This window comes from Tursiops truncatus, chromosome 14 (assembly GCF_011762595.2).
Source record: "Tursiops truncatus isolate mTurTru1 chromosome 14, mTurTru1.mat.Y, whole genome shotgun sequence".
Taxonomy (NCBI): domain Eukaryota; kingdom Metazoa; phylum Chordata; class Mammalia; order Artiodactyla; family Delphinidae; genus Tursiops; species Tursiops truncatus.
Genome location: NC_047047.1, coordinates 9,032,380 through 9,054,124, shown reverse-complemented (window position 1 = coordinate 9,054,124; position 21,745 = coordinate 9,032,380). Strand labels below are relative to the sequence as shown.

Genomic DNA, 21,745 nt, shown 5'->3' with positions numbered 1-21,745 from the left:
TGGGAGGGAGAAGGCAGGTGGTTAGGTGGGTATGAGGGGAGGGAACATTCACCACTGCTGGGGGGCAGGACTCCCCTTTTCTCTGGGGCAGATGAGGGCACTCACCATGCCCCGACCTCCACCCCCCAGGCAGCCTGGAGTGAGCGGGAGGGTCGTGAGACCTTGAGCTGTACGGGGTGTGGGGTCCAACAGGCGGTGCAGGGCTCCATCACCATCAACTAATACTCAGGAAGCGCTGTCAGCTCTCTGACAACAGGGCGCCTCCTGGGCGGTCTCGCTCTGACCCCCTCAGGTGCTGTCCCCGAGTGGCCACCTGCTCCGTCCTCCCCTCCCAGCGCCCACCCACCTCCAGGGCTGCCCCACAGTCCAGGATGAGCTGGTGGCCTCACCAGCAGGGTGCTCTGATGCAAAGGTCCTGGTGTCGCGTAAGCAGACATTCAGCAGAGATCCCCAAATGCAGAAGGGGGGACAGCTCTCAGGGGGAGGGCCTTTCCTGGTCCCAGGGGGGCCGTGTGACTGCGATGATTCCCTGGTGTCCGGCTCTGCCCAGCTCCCCTTCCCTGGCCCTCCTTAGCTCAGAGCTCTCTCTGATCTCTTCAGTTCCCAGACCACAGTCACGCAGACCCCTTCCCCGGACACTCCCCTGTGCCATGGTTTTGCAGGGCTACTGAACACCCCAGTTGCTGTCTTGTCCCCTGGAGAGCCTGTGAACTCTGTTAGGACAGGACCTCAGAGTGGCCATCTCAGGACTACGCACCTTGCATACAGTAGGTGCTCACTGCAGGTCAGTCAGTGTGATGCGCCCACACTGGGGGCCGGCAGGTGTGGACGAGCACTGTCTCCACCCTCCTCTGTGACTGGCGCCCAGGGATGGGCTGGGCCGGGCCAGCAGGGTCGTCTCTGTTCTCAGCCCTGAGGGCCCCGGTACCCAAGTTACAGGTGAGAGTGGGGTTGCAGGAAGCTGAGAAGACTCAGCTGCCATCCCGAACCTAGAGGCTCATTCCCTGCACAAATTTGGGATCAGGGACCCCTTGGGCAGGGGAGCCTGGCCCTCGAGACTTCTGACTCTGGCCTCTGCCCCGGGGGACCTTTGAGGGCCTCGGGGGGCACAGCTGGGCTTCCAGACCCTCCTCCTCCTCAGGGAGGTGTGCACCCCAGGCTGCCGCTCTGGGAATGAAACCCATGCACACTCACACACACTCACATACCCTCTGAACACTTGCACACTCACAGTGCTCACATTCATCCCCACTCACACACTCACATTTACACGGCGCTCACATACACTATGTGATCACACTGTACACACTCGGGGACACAGACATTCTCACACACACACACACACACACACACACACACACACCAGCTTTACTGAGATATAATTGACATGTCATCTTCTGTAAGTTTAAGGCGTACAATGCGATGATTTGATGCACGCATATACTGTGAAATGTTCACCAAAACAGGGTCAGTTAACACCTCCTTTACCTCATATAATTACCATGTTGTTGTTTTTACAGTGAGAACTCTAAAACTCTAGTCTCATGGCAACTTTCAAGCACACGATACAATGTTGTACATTAGATCCCGGAACTCATTCATCTCATAACTGCAAGTTTGTACTCTTTGACCAACAACTCCCCACCTGCCCCTGGCAACCACCATTTCACTTCCTGTTTCTATGAGTTCAATATTTTTGATTCCATATATGAGATCATACAGTAGTATCTGTCTTTCTCTAATTTATTTCACTTAGTTCATTCCTCAAGGTCCACCCACATTGTAGCAAACGGCAGGATTTCCTTCTTTCTCATGACTGAATAATGTCCCATGGTGTATATGCACCCCATCTTCATCCATTCACCTGGCCATGGACACTTAGATTGTTCCCATGTCTCGGCTATTGTGAAAAATGCTGTAGCGAACACGGGAGTGGAGACATCCCTTTGAGATAGTGATTTCATCTCTTTCAGATATATATGCAGAAGTGGGATGGCTGGATCACAGGGAAGCTCTATTTTTAATTTTTTGAGGAACCTCCATACGGTTTTCCATAGTGGCTGCACCGAATTACATTCCCACCAACAATGCACAACGGTTTCCTTTTCTCCACATCCTTATCAGCGTTCGTTATTTGTGGTCTTTTTAATGATAGCCATTCTAACAGGTGTGAGGTGATTATCTCACTGCGGTTTTAACGTGCATTTCCCTGATTAACGATGTTGAGCACCTTTTCGTGTATCTGCTGTCTATTTACATGCCTTCTTTGAAAAAAGGTCAAGTTCTCTGCCCATTTCTTAACCGGACTTTTTTTTTTTCCTATTGAGTTGTATGAGTTCTTTGTATATTTTGGATGTTAACCCCTCATCGGATATATAATTTACCAACGTTTTCTCCCATTTAGTAGGTTGCCTTTTCATTTTGTTAATTGTTCCTTTAGCTGTGTAGAAACTTTCTAGTTTGATGCAGTCCCATTTGTTGATTACTGGTTTTGTTCCTTGGGCTTCTGACGTCATATCCCCCCCGCAAAAAAAAAAAAAAAAATCATTGCCAAGACTGATGTCAAGGGGCTTTTTCTCTATGTTTCTTCTAGAAATTTTATGGGCTCAGGTTTTACGTTTAAGTCCTTAATCCATTTTGAGTTAATTTTTGTGAATTGTGTAAGACAGGGACCTGATTTCATTGTTTGCATGCTGTATATCCAGTCTTCCCAACACCATTTACTGAAGAGACTCTCTCTTCCCCATTGAGTGTTCTTGGCTCCCTTGCCAAATATTGACAATATATGTGCGGCTTTGATTCTGGGCTCTCGGTACTGTTCTGTTTGCCCATGTGTGTTTTTTGTTTTGGGGGGTTTTGTTTTGTATTTTCCTAGAAAATAATGCAATTCATCTAGGTTTTCTGTTTGATTGGTACTGAGTTGTACAAAGTAGTCTCTTTTGATTTTTAAAATTTTGTTTCATTGGTTCCCACCTCATTTTTATTTCTTTTTTTTGTTTCTTATTGTGCTTCCTACCTTTATTAGATTAACTACTGGTTTATATAGTTTGTTGATTTCTTTTTACAAAGAACCAGCTTTTTGGTTTATTAGTTTCTACTATTTTTCTGTTATCTACTTCATTCCTTTTGCTTTTAACTTTATTTTCTTCCTTGTTCCTTCTTCTACTTTGTTGCTCTTTTCTAATTTTTAGAATGGGAGCTCAATTTATTTGTTTTCACTATTTTATTTTATTTTTGTTGCTGCTGCTCAAGGATTTAAGGCTACATATTTTCTGTGATCACTTGTTTAACTATCCTCTATTGATTTTGTGTTTTCATTATGATTCTTTTTTAGAAATTCTGCAATTAAAACTTTTCCCCTTTCATCCCAAGAGCTGTTTAATAGAGGATTTTTAAATTTCCAAGTCGAATTTCTAGTTTTAGAAAGAGCAGAGGAGCAAAACACGGAGATGAAGAAGTTTGCTCCACTTCAGGCTTCCGGAAGTTTTAATTTTGAATGAAATTGAAAAGTTTTATTATTTCTTGAAACTGCATTTTTTAAATTTCCAATATAATGGGACAATTCGTATATTATCTAAGAGTGATCAGAAGAGCTATGGGAATTACCCGAAGTTGCATCCAAGGGCAAGAAAGCAGTAAATGTACCGAGCAAACTAATGGAAAGTGATGAGGAACAATAAAATCGATTTGTGATTGCATCTTGACTTTCCTTAGCTCATTTTTTTCCCCAACTTGGAAGTTTTCTTTTCCCTCAGCATTACTGAGATATAATTGACATATAATATTGTGTAAGTTTAAGGTATACAACATGTTGATTTGATATATACTGCAAAATGATTACCACCGTAGTGTTACCTGACACCCGCATCACGTCCATTAATTACCTTTTATTTTTGTGGTGAGAACATTTAAGGCCTACTCTCTTAGCAACTTTCAAGTATATAATAGTTTTTTGGTTGTTTTTTTTTTTTGTCCACACCATGCGGCATGCAGGATCCTAGTTCCCTGACCAGGGACTGAACCTGTGCCCCCCACAGTGGAAGTGCAGAGCCCTAACCACTTGACTGCCAGGGAAGTCCCTTATAATACAGTATTAGTAACTATAATCACTATGCTGTACATTAAATCCTCAAAGCATTCATTTTATAACTGTAAGTTTATACTCTTTGATCAACATCATCCCCCACCCGGCCAGCCCCTGACAACCATTATTCTACTCTGTCTCTTTGAGTTCACCATTTTTAGAGTACGCATATAAGTGAGATAATACAGTATTTGTCTTCCTCTAACTTATTTCACTCAGCATAATGCCTCAAGGTCCATGCATGTTGTCACAAACAGTAGGATGTCCTTCTTTCTCACGACTGAATATATTCTATTATATATATCTATACTGATCTCACATTTTTTAAATCCATGGTACTTTGTGCCAGTACCATACTGTTTTGATTACTATAGCTTTGTAATATAGTTTGAAATCAGGAAGTGTGATGCCTCCAGCTCTGTTCTTTCTTAAGACTGCACACTTCCTCTTTTTGACAAGTTGCATGTCCAGCTGTGGTCCATACAGAGCTGGGACACAGGAAGGCCGGCTGGTAGCTGGCCAGGCTAGACTCAGAGGCTCTGCTGTGGACTTGGGCTCTCTAAACCTCCCTCCTTTCCAGCTCTCTACAACACCAGCTGGATAGTTACTAAGGGAGCATCTCAGCTCCTAGAGGCAGAATCTGGGGCTCAGTTACTCAAAGTGTAGGGGGAGGCCCCCGTACAACAGAAACACCTGAGAAGCTTTAAAAATGCAGATTTGCAGGCCAGGCCATGGCCCATCAAATCATTCCGCAGATCATTCCTGATTGTTTTCTATGCCAGGCACTGTCTTGGGGCTGAGGAGTCAGCCACGAATTAAACAGAAAAAAATCCTTACCCTCCCGGAACACACTTTCGATGGAGGAGACCCCGGTGGTGAGGCCTGGAACTCTGCATTTTTACAAACACCCTCCAGAAATTCCAAGGTCTGCTGTACTTTGAGAGCCAGTGGCATAAGGCTCTGACCACCTCCCCCCATCCCTGCTTGGGGCACTCGAGACCCTTTCCCATCAAACAAAGGAGCTCCACTTGGCTTCTCTCTGGTTCCTGAGTCTCAGCCAGTGGTATCAGAACACTGAGTGAAGGGCTGGCCACCAGGAAGGACCTGCCAGAGGTCTGGAGCAGGCCCTGCAGGTAGAAAAGGAACAAGAGGGGACTTCCCAGGTGGTCCAGTGGTTAAGACTCCACACTTCCACCATAGGGGGAGCAGGTTCGATCCCTGGTCCGGGAACAACTACGTTGCTGCATGCCGTGTGGTGTGGCCAAAGAAAAGAAAAGAAAGAAATGGAACAAGAAGGTCCAGAGACAAGCATAGACCCTCCTCAGAAGCCCCTGGAAGTGGTCCTCCACACCTGTGTGGGTCATGCCCACACAGAGTCTTCCCAGGCCCTGTCCTCCCGGAGCCCTCGGGGAGGAAGCCAGCTGAGCCTGCCCCATCACACACAGCCCTGGGCACACACCTGGATGCTAATGGCTCTCGGTTTGAGTACCTGCTTTCTGAGTCCACAAACAGCCCCCATCCTGGTAAGGTGTGGGAGATGCACTGAGCTGCCCTGGCTGGGCACAACTTCCTCCTTGCCTGCCCCAGACCCTTCCAGGTTTACTCTGTTCTTGGCTATGCTGTGTGTCCCCCGCCCAATTCTTATGTTGAAGTCCCAACCCCCAGTACCTCAGAGTGTGACTGTATTGGAGACAGGGCCTTTAAAGAGGTCATTACGGTGAAACAAGGTCATACGAATGGGCCCTAATCCAGTATGACTGGGTCCTTATAAGAAGAGGCAATTAGGACACAGACACACACAGAGGGAAGACTGAGGAGAAGATGGGCATCTACAAGCCAAAGAGAGAGGTTCAGAGAAAACCAACCCTGATGACACGTTTGTCTTGGACTTCCAGCTTCCAGAATTGTGGGGAAATAAATGTCTCTTATTTAAGCCCCTCAGCTTGTGGTATTTGTTATGGCAACCCTAGCAGACTAACACAGCCTCCCAGGTAGAGGGTAACAGTGTGCCTATGGTCACCGCTGGCCAAAATGTCCATCTCTGCCACGTGGTCCTCCAGCTCCTGCTCACTCAGTCACTCGATTCTCAACCTTGGCTGTACTTTAGAACCAGCTGGAACACTTTTAAAAAACACCTCGGCCTGGGCCCAACTCCGGACAGATTATGTTCGAATGTCTTAGCGGGGGCCCTGGCATGGGAATCGTTTGAAATTTCCCCAGTTCATTCTAATGTGCAGCCAGGGTTGAGAACAGGGCTATTAATGGAACGTGGTAAGTGCTGGTTCCTGCAGGGAGAGGGACGGTCAGTGTCCTAGCCCGGTGCTCACCTCTGCAGTCTTGCTGTCATGAAGACGCGTAGGGCAGCAACAGCCATCAAAGCCCAAGCCGTTCAGCGATGATCTGACCACTCTATCACCCCCTCCTGAGAACCCCATGGGTGGCTCTGTGCAGACCCCCTACCCAGGCTGCTTTAATGGCCAGTCTCTTGCTGATGACTGGATAGGAAATGCTGTAAAATAATAATGCAAATGACTGCAAAATGGAAATGGAAATCCTGCAAAAGATGCTGGAAAGTCACCAAGTGGGTGAGAATGCTATGGGGGAACTGCCTGAGCCAACACAAAGCCACTGATAAATGAGGGTCCATCAGAGTTAGAAAAATTAACCATTAAAGAAGAGGAAAGCTTTGACGAGATGGTGGTGTCATCGGGGCTTTGAAACAGAGTTATTTGGGGACTTCCCTGGTGGTCCAGCGGTTAAGACTCTGCGTTTCCACTGCAGGGGGCATGGGTTTGATCCCTGGTCGGGGAACTAAGATCCCACATCCCACATGGCATGGCCAAAAGAAAAACAAAACAAAACAACTCTTGATCGATGCACTGTCCAGGCCACCCCCAGAGCTGCTGGAGAAACAGGGTGACCTGCCGGCAGGGGGTGCTGTTGAAGTTGTGAGGGGGGTCCCTGGTGGCCTCCCAGTCCCAAGCAGCCTTTGAAGAGGAGGACGGGGTAACCCAGGGCCCCTCCACACTGGGAGTGGGGACAGGGACCTGCTCCCTATGCCCCAGGCTACTGTGACCTCCCCACCCAGGGCAGTCAGCGCAGGACGCCGGGGAGGTCTGCAATGTCGGCTGCAGGTGCCAGCTGGAAGCGCTCCCTCCAGCCTCCAGGACACCGCAGGGACCAAGGCCAGGTTGGTGGGAGTCCTTCCCCCACATCAGTGGAGCGCCCAGGAATCCGGGGAGGTGGCCTGGGACCAAATGGCTCCCGCCTCTTACTCTGGCCGGGCAGCTGAGGTCAACACCATGGAGTGCGGGAATAGGCATAACTGTGCACAAAGAAAAATAAGCCAAAAGGAACAAAAAGGGAACACAATGAAAAAGTGAGCTCCACCCCGCCCCTTCCCAGCACACCTTCATCAGCACAGCTGTTAACAACCTTTCTGACCTCTGTCACTCTTATGCATGAAAGCTACTTCCTTCAGTTTTAATTCTCCTTTCTCTTGAGTTGAGTATTGTTTCATATGTTAAAGCCATTTGTGATTACTCTATGATCCAGCAATTCCACTTCCAAAAGAACTGAAAGCAGGGACTTGAACAGATATTTGTGTACCAATGTTCTTAGCAGTATTCACAATAGCCAAAAGGTGGAAACAACCCAAGTGTCCATGGGCAGATGAATGGTAACAAATTGTGGCCTATACATACAATGAAATATTATCCAACCTTAAAAAGGAAAGAAATTCTGATACATGCTACAACAGGGATGAACTTTGAGGACATTATGCTAAATGAAATAAGCCAGACACAAAAGGATGAATACTATATAATCCCACTTACATGAAATATGTAGGCAGGCAAATTCATTGAGATAGAAAATAGAATGATGGGGGCTGTGAGGAGGTGGGAATGGGGAGTTACTGTTTAATGGGATGTTATTGTTCAATTAGGGATGATGGAAAAGTTCTGGAGATGGATAGCGTTGATGGTTGCACAACAATATGAATGTACTTAATGCTACCAACTGTACACTTAAAAATAGTAAAAACGGTAAAATTTATGATATGTGTATTTTTACCACAATAAAAAAGACAATTGACCATTTAAATAAAAGTATTAACAATGGAAAAAAGAAGCCATTTGTATTGCCTTCTCCTTGAACTGTATGTTCACAGTGTCATGAAAGAGATTTTGCATTGTGGGTCAAATTATTTGTTTTAAAAATTTGCGTAAACCTCTGCAAAGAAGAAATGCTTTTCCTATTCCTGGAGATGCTACACAGTTTTTATATTGGTTGGGTTAATTATATCAAAAGCATTGATGTATCCCTCACTTTTTGAAAGTTCGCTTTCCACCAATTGGCTTTTACTGAAGACCTACGTTAGTGCCTGTTTTCATTAACCAAGAGAAATCCTAACAGGATTTTTGCTTTTAGGAAAAAAGGCGAAAATCGAAAATAGCGTTCAGCTTTTGTTCTGCAGCAGCCGTTACAGAGAGGGGCGTGGGGCACCCTGAGCACGGAGAGAGACTCTGCCAAGCTCCTTGCCTGGGAACCACACTCAGCATTGCAGCATCAAGCTGGCATAGCTCTGGACTGCGTCTGTGAGCACCTGTGTTTTATCTCGATTTATTTTAAGTATCCGTTGGCATGATGAGTCCTAAGCCTTCTTCACTCTACACCTTTTTGGCTTATGAAAGATTTCACAGGAACGCTCTACTTCCAAACAGTGGTGGAAACCTGTCTTATGAACTATAACAAACATAGTTTAACTCTGAAATAAAAACACAATTACCTATAACACATTAACCAGTGCCATTTCCTATAACAAACATACATTGCAAACACACTGAAATTACTCTCTTGGGTTAAAGGTTACATTAGATAAGAGAATAATAAGAAACCTATTTCTTTTTATTTTTAATTTAGTTTATTTTTTGGCTGCGTTGGGTCTTCATTGTTGCACGTGGGTTTTCTCTAGTTGCGGCGAGCGGGGGCTACTCTTCATTGCGGTGCACGGGCTTCTAATTGCGGTGGCTTCTCTTGTTGTGGAGCACAGGCTCTAGGCGCGCAGGCTTCAGTAGTTGTGGCACGCAGGCTCAGCATTTGTGGCTCGCGGGCTCTAGAGCGCAGGTTCAGTAATTGTGGCGCACGGGCTTAGTTGCTCCGCGGCACGTGGGATCTTCCCAGACCAGGGCTCGAACCCGCATCCCCTGCATTGGCAGGCAGATTCTCAACCACTTCGCCACCAGGGAAGCCCCATATCCCACCACATTTTTTTAAAGTATTTATTTGGCTGTATCAGGTCTTAGTTGCAGCACGCGGGATCTTCATTGCGGCATGCAGGATCTTTTGTTGCAGTGCGGGCTCTTCGGTGCAGCACGAAGAGCCCGCGGGCTTCTCTCTAGTTGTGGTGTGTGGGCTCTAGAGCATGCAGGCTTAGTTGCCCCACAGCATGTGGGATCTTAGTTCCCTCACCAGGGATCGAACCCGTGTCCCCTGCATTGGAAGGCGGATTCTTAACCACTGGACCACCAGGGAAGTCCCTACCCCACCACATTTTATCCTTCACTCTTCCAGATTGGCAACTTCTAACCACCACAAATAACGCTACAGTCAGGACTAGCAACATCGTTGGCAGGACCCAGTGCAAAATGAAATGCAAGGCCCCTTGATCAAAAATCATTGAGAATCTCAAGATGGCGACACAGAGCACACCCATGGAGCTGGCCCTGGCTACAGTGAACATTCTTACGTATCTCTCTAAGGACCAGATTGGGAATATCTCTGGAATAGTTACTCGGGAGCAGAACTGCTGGATCATACGGTACATATATATCAATATTTACTTTGACCAAGTACTGCCAGATGGACTCCTGAATGGTGGTGTCTGTCTACATGCCCTCCCCACACGCCCCCAGCAGTGCCTGCGAGTTCCTACCCCCTAAATCTCCAACAAAGACTGCATTATCCAGCTAATTTTTGCCAGTTTGTAGGTCTACTTTCCTCATTGCTGTTTTGATTTGCCTTTTTCTGATTACTAATGAGTCTCAGCACCCCTTCTTTTTCTGTCGTTTTTTTGTTTTTTTGCGGTACGCGGGCCTCTCACCGCCGTGGCCTCTCCCGCCGCGGAGCAACAGGCTCCGGACGCGCAGGCTCAGCGGCCATGGCCCACGGGCGCAGCCGCTCCGCGGCACGCGGGACCCTCCTGGACCGGGGCACGAACCCGCGTCCCCCGCATCGGCAGGCGGACCCTCAACCACTGCGCCACCAGGGAAGCCCTAAGCACCCCTTCTCATGTTTACTAGCCTCGGGGGTTTACTCTTGGATAACTGGATATAACCTTTGCCTATTTTTCGGTTGCCGTTCCTATCTTCTTCTTGATGATGTGTAGGAGTTGCTTGTATACCTCTAGACCTGTACCATCCAATAGGGTCATCACTAGGCAGATGTGACTATTTAAGTTTAAATTAATTAAAACTCAAGAAAATTTAAAAATTCAGTTCCTGGTTCACTCTAGCCACAATTCAAGCGCTCAACAGGCACATGTGGCTAGTGGCTGCCCCAGTGGACAGCGCAGGTATAGAACACTTGCTTCATTGCAGAGTTCTACTGGACAGTGCTATTCTAGACTAACGTTCTAGATAGTAGGCCCTAGAAATTGCAAATTTCTTTCCCCAGTTTGCACCAATCTTTAAAATTTGTCCACAGAGCCCTTTGTTGAACAGAAATCTTTAAATCTGACGTGACCAAAAATTAGTTTTTTCCCTTATAATTTCTGCTTTTGATATTTTAAGTCCTTCCATACCTAAGTCACAAAAGATATTCTCTTACATCTCCTTCTATTAGTTGTATGGTTTTAGGTTTTTATTTCATCAGGAATACAACTTTTTTATATGGCTTTAGGTAGGGATTCAGTTTTATTTTTTTCCTATACTGAGTCAATTAAAAAAATTTTTTTCTTAATTGAAGTATGGTTGATTTACATAGCCACTGTTATTTATTTGCCACGCCCTGCGGCATGCAGGATCTTAGTTCCCCAACCAGGGATTGAACCCATGCCCCCTGCATTGGGAGTGCAGTCTTATCCACTGGACCACCAGGGAAGTCCCCTGAGTCAATTTTTTTTTTTTTTTTTTTTTTTTGCCGTTCGCGGGCCTCTCACCGCTCCAGCCTCTCACCGCTGCGGCCCCTCCCGCTGCGGAGCACAGGCTCCGGACACGCAGGCCCAGTGGCCATGGCTCACAGGCCCAGCCGCTCCGCGGCATGTGGGATCTTCCCGGAGCAGGGCACGAACCCGTGTCCCCTGCATCGGCAGGCGGACCCTCAACCACTGCTCCACCAGGGAAGCCCCTGAGTCAATTTTTTAACATCAAATACTAGACAATCATTTCTTTCCCCTTTTTATATACTAAATCCTCCTTTATGCATAGGTCTGTCTCTAATATTTCGATTCTATTGTTTCATGTTCTGTTCGACTGTACTTATTCCAGCACCAAACTTTTTAGTTGTGTATCTTACTCTCTGGTAGGACATTTTAACTGCTTGTGGAGCTTTAGTCTTCTAGATAAATTTCAGAGTTAGTGCATCCATTTCCTAGGGCTGCTGTAATAAAGTACCACAAACCTGGTGGCTTAAACCAACAGAAATTTATTCTCCCATAGATTTATTCTCTCCTGGAGGCCGGGAGTCTGAAATCAAGGTGTCAGCAAGGCCACGCTTGGAACCAAAGGCTACAAGGAAGACCCTTTCTTTGCCTCCTCCAGCTTCTGTGGCTGTCGCTAGTCCGCATTCCCTGGCTTGTAGCTGCATCACTTCAATCTCTGCCGCCATCTTCACATGGCCCTCATAGAGACACCAGTGATTGGATTTAGGGCCTATGCTCATCCAGTATGACCTCAGCTTTACTAATTACATCTGCTTTACATACAGCTTTACTAATTACATCTGCAAATAACTTTTTTCCTAATAAGGTCACATTCTGGGGTTCCAGGCGACATGCATTTTGATGGGACACTATTTAGTCCAGTGTAGTAAATTTCTCAATTAAAAAAAAATTCAACTGGAAGTTGTATTGGATTGTACTGAATTTATGGATTAATTTCTGAGAATCAATATTTTTATAATATAAAACTTCCCATTCAGGGTTTTTTAGATCAACTTATTATATCTTTTATTAAAGTATTTTCTATACATATCTCTTGGTTAATTCCCTGATCCTTTATGGTTTTGTCAATATTAAAACCTGTATCTTATATTTTATTAAAACTTTTAGTTGGCAATTGCCACCACAGGTTGATCTTGAATCCAGCAAGATCCTTACTAGTTGGTAAAGATTCGTAATTGTTCTAAAAGTTTGTTGATTTTGTTTTTCTAGGGAGGTGTCCTATCATTTACAAATTATGATAGCTGATTCTCTGCTCTTGTAATTCTTAACAATTTTATTTATTTTTCTCTTCTGAATGCTTTTTTTTTAAATTTATTTATTTATTTTTGGCAGTGTTGGGTCTTCGTTTCTGTGCAAGGGCTTTCTCCAGTTGCGGCGAGCGGGGGGCCACTCTTCATCGCGGTGCGCGGGCCTCTCACTGTCATGGCCTCTCCCGTTGTGGAGCACAGGCTCCAGACGCGCAGGCTCAGTAGTTGTGGCTGACAGGCTTAGTAGCTCCGCGGCATGTGGGATCTTCCCAGACCAGGGCTCGAACCCGTGTCCCCTGCATTGGCAGGCAGATTCTTAACCACTGCGCCACCAGGGAAGCCCTCTGAATGCTTTTGATCAAAGTTGTTCCTGAGCCTCGAGAAAATCCATGTAAAATTTCTCTATTAAGTATATTATATACTATAAATTTTAATATTATAATCTTTACCAAGTTTAGGAAGTTCCTTTTTTAGTCCTAGTTTGCTCAGAATTTTTAATTGTAAATTGTGTTGAACTTTATTAAATGATTTTTTCTACATTGAGATAATCGTATCTCCTATTTCAGCTGCGTAATGTGGTGAATTACATGAGTAGATTTTCTGACATCTTTGTATTTCTGGGACAAACCTACTGGATTATCATGAATCTTTTAAAACATGCACTATTGAATTCAGTTAGATAATTTTTTATTTTTACATTTACTTTTTTAAAAGATTTATTGTTTATTTATTTATTTATTTATTTTGGCTGCGTCAGGTCTTACTTGCGACGCACGGGCTCTTTGCTGTGGCGTGGTGGCTTCTCTCTAGTTGTGGCATGCAGGTTTTCTCTTCTCTAGTTGTGGCACACAGGGTCCAGGGCACGTGGGCTCCGTAGTTTGCGGCACACAGGCTCTCTAGTTGAGGCGCGCAAGCTCAGTAGTTGTGGCGCGTGGGCTTAGTTGCCCCACAGCATGTGGGATCTTAGTTCCTTGACCAGGGATGGAACACATGTCCCCTGCATTGGACGGATTCTCTACCACTGGATCACCAAGGAAGTCCCTACATTTACATTTTTAAGTGAAATAATCACATAATTTTCTTATCTCATCCTATTTAGTTTTGGAATCAACATTAGCCTCATAAAACTAACTGGGGAGGCTTGGCTATTTTTCTGTCTTCTAGAACTACTTTTATAAGAAGATTTTACTGTTTCTTGAAATTTTAGAAGCACTCAACAGTAAAATCAACTGGGCCTTTTTTGAAAAGGGCATCTTTGTTTAGTATTTCTGTTTTAAAAAGACACTGTCCTGGGCTTCCCTGGTGGCGCAGTGGTTGAGAGTCGGCCTGCCGATGTGGGGGATGCGGGTTCGTGCCCCGGTCCGGGAAGATTCCATATGCCGCGGAGCGGCTGGGCCCACGAGCCATGGCCGCTGAGCCTGCATGTCCGGAGCCTGCATGTCCTGTGCATCCGGAGCCTGTGCTCCGCAACGGGAGAGGCCACAGCAGTGAGAGTCCCATGTACCGCAAAAAAAAAAAAAAAGACACTGTCCTATTCTGGTTCTCTATTTCTTCTTGTGTCACTTTTTCAATTTTTATATTTTTTTCTAAAATTATACTCATTTTATCTAGCTTATTAATGTAAAGTTATTCATATTAGTCTTTTATTGTTTTTCACATATCTATTGTATGTCTTGCTATTTCCCCTTTTCTTTCTTTATTTGCATCTTCTGTTTTTCTTGATAGTTTTGCCAAAGATATTATAGTTATTCTTAAGAATCAGCTTTCTATTTTTATTAACCTTCTCTTTGGTACACTTTGACGCTCTTTTCCAAATTTTTGAATTGAATGTTTAGCTCATTTAGTTTTTTTTTTTAAATTAAAAAAAAATTTTTGGCTGCGTTGGGTCTTCGTTGCTGCGTGGGCTTTCTCTAGTTGTGGCGAGTGGGGGCTACTCTTCATTGCGGTGCGCAGGTTTCTCATTGCGGTGGCTTCTCTTGTTGTGAAGCATGGGCTCCAGGTGTGCAGGCTTCAGTAGTTGCAGCATGCGGGCTCAGTAGTTGTGGCGCACCAGCTCTAGAGCACAGGCTCAGTAGTTGAGGTGCATGGGCTTAGCTGCTCCGTGGCATGTGGGATCTTCCCAGACCAGGAATCGAACACATGTCCCCTGCACTGGCAGGCAGATTCCTAACGACTGTGCCACCAGGCAAGTCCCACATTTAGTTTTAAACTTTCTTGCTTCCAGGTGAATGTAATATAAAGTTATGACTTTCCCTCTATATACAGCTTTAGCTATAGCCCACAAATTTTGAGTATTTTTTGTGTGTGTGTGTGTGGTACGCGGGCCTCTCACTGTTGTGGCCTCTCCCATTGCGGAGCACAGGCTCCGGACGCGCAGGCTCAGTGGCCATGGCTCATGGGCCCAGCCGCTCAGCGGCATGTGGGATCTTCCCGGACCGGGGCACGAACCCGTGTCCCCTGCATCGGCAGGCAGACTCTCAACCACTGCGCCACCAGGGAAGCCCTGAGTAGTAGTTTTATTATCATTCAGTTCATTCACTCCTTGACATGCTCTGGCATCTTCAATTAAATGGGCATCTCTCACCAATGCTTTGGGGGTAGATTTTCTCCTGGAAAAATCTCAAAAAGTGACAAATCCTGGACTTCCCTGGTAGTCCAGTGGTTACAACTCCACACTTCCAATGCAGGTAGTCCAGTGGTTAAAACTCCACACTTCCAATGCAGGGGGTGCGGGTTCGATCCCGGGTTGGGGAACTAAGATCCCACATGCCACGTGGTGTGGCCCTCCCCCCAAAAAAGCAACAAATCCTGCTTCAAAGTAGGTGTGAAGTAAAAATAGGGTTACCTGAGGGAAATCATAACACAGAAATTGCACAAAATACAGATGTGCATTTTTTCATTTAGGATAAAGTAACTACTCTACTTCCCCACTGAGCTTCCACCTAGTCTTTGTTTATATTTCATCAGAACTTGATCAAGATCGAATCTGGAAATTCCTAGAGATAAGGACATAAAGCAAATGGAGTTTTTATTCTTAAAATAGCTGTCTGAAAATTATGCAATTCTGGAGTGAACAAACACACCCAGGAAACCTTATAGAAATGGCCTGACTTACTGTTTTCCAGAAGATCGCCTTCTGGTTTGTCTTTCCATTCAATACAGGAGATTAGATCATAAGGGGCCATGCTTTGAATGTCCCCAGGTCAAGCTTCAGAGTGAGATGGTCTGGTTCCAGCCACTGGGCAGGAATCAAAACTTCATTTGGAGCCAGACAGAACTAAGTTCTGTAGTGGCTCCTCCTCTTCCAGTGACCTTTGCTCTCCTCCAAAAAAGGAGATGATTGCGAGGATGTAATGAGAGCACTGTGGAAAGGGACTGGCATGGTGTCAGCAGCACAACAGGGGCTGTACTCCCATTTCTTTCCTCCTGTTGGCTCCCAACCTCGAAGTTAGGCACAGGTGGTCCTCAGCCCACCTGGCTCCATCACCTCCCCAGGAAGCAAAGAAACAAGCTTTTCCCCCTTATTTCCTTCCAGAGGACTGATGCCTCTGACATGGATTCCAAGCAGAATTCATGACTATATCATGCCCTTCCCAGACACGCAATTTCTTCTAATTGCCTCTGCCAGCTTTTGTTGGCCTGAAGGACCTTAGAGCCAAGGAAAACCACAAGAGAGATGCAGATACCATGACAATGTCCATTAAATATCTAAGGGAGGTGTGGTCCTCCAGAGAGAAAAGCAGAATTAAAGTAAATAAAAAGAATGGTGAGGGTAGATGCTTACTATATGGGAGGCACAATACTCAATGTTTTACACTGGTTGATTGTTCACAGTATCCTGTGAAGGAGGCATTATCATCATCCTCTTTTTTTTTTTTCCGGTACGCGGGCCTCTCACTGTTGTGGTCTCTCCCGTTGTGGAGCACAGGGTCCGGACGCGCAGGCTCAGCGGCCACGGCTCACGGGCCCAGCCGCTCCGCGGCATGTGGGATCCTCCCGGACCAGGGCACGAACCCGCATCCCCCACATCGGCAGGCGGACTCTCAACCACTGCGCCACCAGGGAAGCCCCAAGCCTGCATTCTTACTCACCTAAAATTTTAAAAATTACTTAAAAATTTAAAATAAACATTATTTTTAAATGTTTAATATTTTTGACATATTTTACATTTTTGTTTTGTATATCCTTAACTACTTATTGTAGATACAGATGATTTTACTGCTTTTGTCTTTTAACCTTCCTACTAGCTTTATAAGTGGTTGATCTAACTACTTTTATTGTACATTTGCCTTTACCAAAGAGCTTTTTCCTTTCATAATTTTCATATTTCTAGTTGTGGTCTTTCTTTTCTGCTTCAAGAAGCCTAACATTTCTTGTAAAGCCAGTTGAGCGGTGCTGAATGCAGTGGTGCTGAATGAGTGGTCTACTTCATGCAGACCTGAGAGGGACAGGCTGGCTGACCAGAGGATCACAACGTCACCACTTCCAGGCTCATGACGGAACCCCTACTTTCTCCTCCTCGGGCAGCTGGAAGACAGGACGCTGATCTGGTGTGCGGGTCCATGGAGGAACGAGACAGCACCTCGTTCTCCTCACTCTGCCGCAGGCTCAGGGATTATCCCCCACGGCCCTCCTCAGCCTTTGCTTGTGGACTTCTTCCAAGTGGAATTTCCTGAACTGGTTATCAGCAAGCAGGAAGCCTCTGCATGTGCGGGGTTGGGGGTAGGGGTGGGAAGCAGGTATTAGGCAATAATGCTGGGGGGGGGGCACTGAAGATGGTGGCGTGCTGGGGCCATGTGAGGCGCTGGGGGATGGACAGGGGACACAGTGGTCCTGGTCCCTGGAGGGGCGGCTTGTTATTCCCCAGACTGATGTCTCACGCCCCAGTCGTGTAACAGGAAGCTTCATCTGAAAGCCACCTGAGCGAGGGAATTTTTCTGTCTCTGGGAAAGCCCCCTAGCAGGTCCCTGGTCCAGCCCAGGCTGGCTTCCTGCTTAAGCCAAGCAAATATTGACAATCCCTGGTTGCACTTTTACTTTCCTTTCGCTCTATATTATCCTCATGATGATGATTCATTATACACTACCTCTGTTTGCTTTGATCCCGTGACTTCTTATCACAACCTAGAAATCTTGGATTTCTAGGTAAGTGAAACTGAGCAGGGGCCTGTTTCTCTCCTCAGATGCCTTACAAGCAGAGTGTGTTTGACTGAGGTGAGACGGGCCCACTGACAGATTAGCCCTCCTGCAGCCAGCCTGGACCTCAAAGGCACCCCCTGCAGCCACTCGTCGGCCGGCAGAGCTCTCAACGGCTGGCCCCAGCCCACCTTCCCCTTGGACTCCTTTGCGGCTTCCTGCTCCTTCTGCTTTGGCCAGTGTGACCTCCCCATAATTCCCCAGACACGTCCTGCACTTGTCCATCTTTGCATGTGCTGTGCCCCCTATGTGGAATACCTTTCCCCTCCTCCCTGCCTTCAAAATAGCCATTAGCCCTGTAAGAACAAATACTGACACGTATGCTAACACATATATATGGAATCTAAGAAAAAAAGAAAAAAAAAAAAAGGTCATGAAGAACCTAGGGGCAAGACGGGAATAAAGACACAGACCTACTAGAGAATGGACTTGAGGATACGGAGAGGGGGAAGGGTAAGCCGTGACAAAGTGAGAGAGTGGCATGGACACATATACACTACCAAACGTAGAATAGATAGCTAGTGGGAAGCAGCCGCATAGCACAGGGAGATCAGCTCCGTGCTTTGTGACCACCTAGAGGGGTGGGATAGGGAGGGTGGGTGGGAGGGAGGGAGACGCAAGAAGGAAGAGATATGTGAACATATGTATATGTGTAACTGATTCACTTTGTTATAAAGCAGAAACTAACACAGCATTGTAAAGCAATTATACTCCAATAAAGATGTTAAAAAAAAAAGAACAGTTTAAATGTTGCTTCTTCTTTGAAGATTTTCCTGCTCCCAGGGCTAACATTCCCTTCTTTTTCTTCCACTAGCACATCTCTATTCATCTATTTTGGTGTGTAGCTTCTTTTTCATAATTTTAAAGTTGGATATAACTCACATGCCGTAACACCCATCCCTTTGAAGTGTGCAGTCCGGTGGTTTTTAGCATATCCACAAAGTGTGCAACCATCATCAAAATCAATTTTAAAACCTCTTCCTTGTCCCCCCATAGCCCTTAGCTGTCACTCCCCACCCCTCCCTCCCTCGAGCCCCTGGCACCTGTACTAATCCGCTTTCTGTCTCTATGGATTTGCCTATTCCGGACATTTCCTAGGGATGGAATTATTCAATTATGTGGCCATTTGCCACTGGCTTCCCTCTCTCAGCATGTTTTCAAGGTTCATCCATGTTGTAGCATGTAGCAGCATGAATCAGCACTTCATTCCTTTTTTTGTTTTTGTTTTTTGTTTTTGTTTTTGTTTTTGTTTTGCGGTACGCAGCCTCCCACTGTTGTGGCCTCTCCCATCGCGGAGCAGGCTCAGCGGCCATGGCTCACGGGCCCAGCCGCTCCGCGGCATGTGGAATCCTCCCGGACCGGGACACGAACCCGTGTCCCCTGCATCGGCAGGCGGACTCTCAACCACTGCGCCACCAGGGAAGCCCTTCATTCCTTTTTTTAATGGTCAAATAACATTCCGTTGTATGGACAGGGCACATTTGTTTATCCATTCATCAGCTGATGGACAACTAGATTGTCTTCCACTTTGGCACTATTATGAATAATTCTTTTTATAATCATATTTATTTATATTTTTTACTTTATTGATGTACAGTTGATTTACAATGTTGTGTTAATTACTGCTGTACAGCAAAGTGATTCAGTTACACATATATATACATTCCTTTTTTTAAAATATTCTTTTCCATATGGTTTATCATAGGATATTGAATATAGTTCTCTGTGCTCTACACTAGAACCTTGCTGCTTATCCATTCTATATATAAAAGCTCACATGTGCTAACCCCAGCCTCCCATTGCATTCCTCCCCCAACCCCCTCCCCCTTGGCAACGACCAGTCTGTTCCCTATGTCCATGAGTCTGTTTCTGTTTCTTTCTTTCTTTCTTTTAATAGTTATTTATTTACTTGGCTGCTCCGGATCTTAGTTGCGGCATGCGGGATCTAGTTCCCTGACCAGGGATCGAACCCGGGCCCCCTGCATTGGGAGCATGGAGTCTTAACCACTGGACCACCAGGGAAGTCCCTGTTTCCCAGGGAAGTCCCAGGGAAGTCCCTGTTTCATAGATAGGTTCATTTGTGTCATATTTTAGGTTCCACATATAAGTGATATCATATGGTATTTGTCTTTCTCTTTCTGACTTACTTTACTTAGTATGATAATCTCTAGTTGAATTCCCTCCTTATCCCCTATAATCTTTTTTTTCTCTTAAATTCTAGTTTGTCTGATGCTAATACAGCTACAACTGAGCAGAAGCTAAGACCAAGGAGCCTAATCTGTCTTTTATGATGAACAAGAATAATGACTTGGACCTAGTTTAAGGAAACTTTTACTTTTGGTTTACAAATAACTAGATCAAAGGATTTACATAGGATATTGATTCAGGGGGGGAGGTGGCTCTTGGTTGCCCACTTATGTCTCAAGAGATATGCCCAAAATTTGATGGTCTTAAATGGAGTAAGATGTATGAGAAGTGTAGAATCATGGTCTCACTTCAGTATCAAAAACAATCAACACTACATACACAGCAGAACTTCAACCCATCAGGGAGCGTGGTCCCCAGCCTGATACCTGGGCTCTTTCTGAGTCAGCACTGGGCAATCTCTTCCTATCTGCTCTTATGCTGCAAGGCCCAGGCATTTTCCATTTATGTTACCTTGAGGGATCTCCAAGGCAAGCCTGATCATGGGCTGCCACAATGTGTTTGTTTGTTCTTCATATTTGCTTGGTATATTTTTTTTTCCTTTATTTTTAGTCTTCTTGGATTTTGTTCTAGGTCCACCTCTCAGAGATAGAATGTAACAGGATTGTATTTTTTAAATTTATTTATATTTTTTATTTGCCCAAACTGAAAATCCTTGTCAACTGAGAGGTGAATTTAACCCATTCACATTTACTATTAGTACTGCTCTGTCTGGACTTGTACCTATCTACTTTACTTTTTATTCTTTTATCTCCTATCCTGCCTTTTGTTGGATTGTTGAAATTGGAGTGCTATTATTTTAATGATTTGGAATTTATATATTCTGTTTGTAGTCTTCTACACACTGTATGTTCTTCAACGTATCAATTCAACTTACATTTTTCTCATTTTGTTGTTTATTTCTTCCTAGTGAGAAAAGAAACTTAGCATGCTTTTGCTTCCCCTCGCTCCATCCAAAATGATACTGACTGTGGTTTTCACTCCAGATTTTTATTGATTTTTTTTAATGACTAACACGTATTTAGACTCAACTTTCTGTGCTTTCATTGATCACAAAAAGTTAACTTTTCTTGTTTTTTCTTATGAAGCAATTTCTCTAAAAATTCTTTCATAAAGTATTGGTGAGTGAAAAACCAAGTTTATATCTGAAAATTTCATTTTTCTCTCATGCTTGAAGGAGAGAGTAGTTGCTTGGAGAATTTTAAATTTCAAAATTATTCCCTCATCAAAATGAAGACTTAAGATCTGTACATTTTAGTGTATGTAAATTATACCTTAATAAAATTTAAAAACTCTCTGAACCTTGAAGATATTATTCCATTGTCTTTCAACATCCAGTATAGTTGGGGAAAAGTCTACTGTTAATTTGATTCACATTCTTTGTATGTGATCTATTTTTTTCCTCCTTGGGTCTTCTCTTTACCCCCAATGCTCTGCAATTTCATCAGTATGTGTGAAGATGAAGGTTTTTTGGGTTTTTTTCCATGTATTCTGTTTGGCAACTAGCATGCTTTCTCAGTATGAAGAGTCATGTCTTTCCTCAATATAAATTTTCCTTTCTTCTTTGAGTATTCTCTTTCCTCCATTTTCTCTATTTTCCCCTGAAATTTTGGATATTTGAATTTCTGCATCTATTCTCTTTTATTTCATATTTTTCATCTCTTTGTAACTTTGCAGTCCATTCTGTTTGCTTCCAGATCATGAATTATTTTTCAGCTATAATCTTTCTGCTGTTCAGTCCATCTAATAAGTTTTTATTTCAATGATTTAGTTTTTTGTTTCCAAGGTACCTAGATTTTTTTTTTTTGTACCTAGATTTTTTGATGCAATATCTTTTTGCATCTAATTATAT

General features: G+C 44.7%; 1 protein-coding gene across 8 annotated transcripts in view; it reads right to left on the bottom strand.

The window, feature by feature from the left end:
- Positions 1 to 21,745, bottom strand: part of NEURL3 (neuralized E3 ubiquitin protein ligase 3) — a 106,515-nt gene that overhangs the window by 71,166 nt on the left and 13,604 nt on the right. The window contains exon 4 of one of the 8 annotated variants that reach the window (XM_073791097.1): positions 6 to 17,020. The exons of the other annotated variants lie outside the window; for them this stretch is intronic. Within the exon in view, the coding sequence (XP_073647198.1) occupies positions 16,962 to 17,020 (59 nt within the window). The 3' untranslated portion in view covers positions 6 to 16,961. Of the gene's footprint in view, positions 1 to 5; positions 17,021 to 21,745 lie in introns of those variants that run through there. 8 annotated transcript variants of the gene reach the window in all.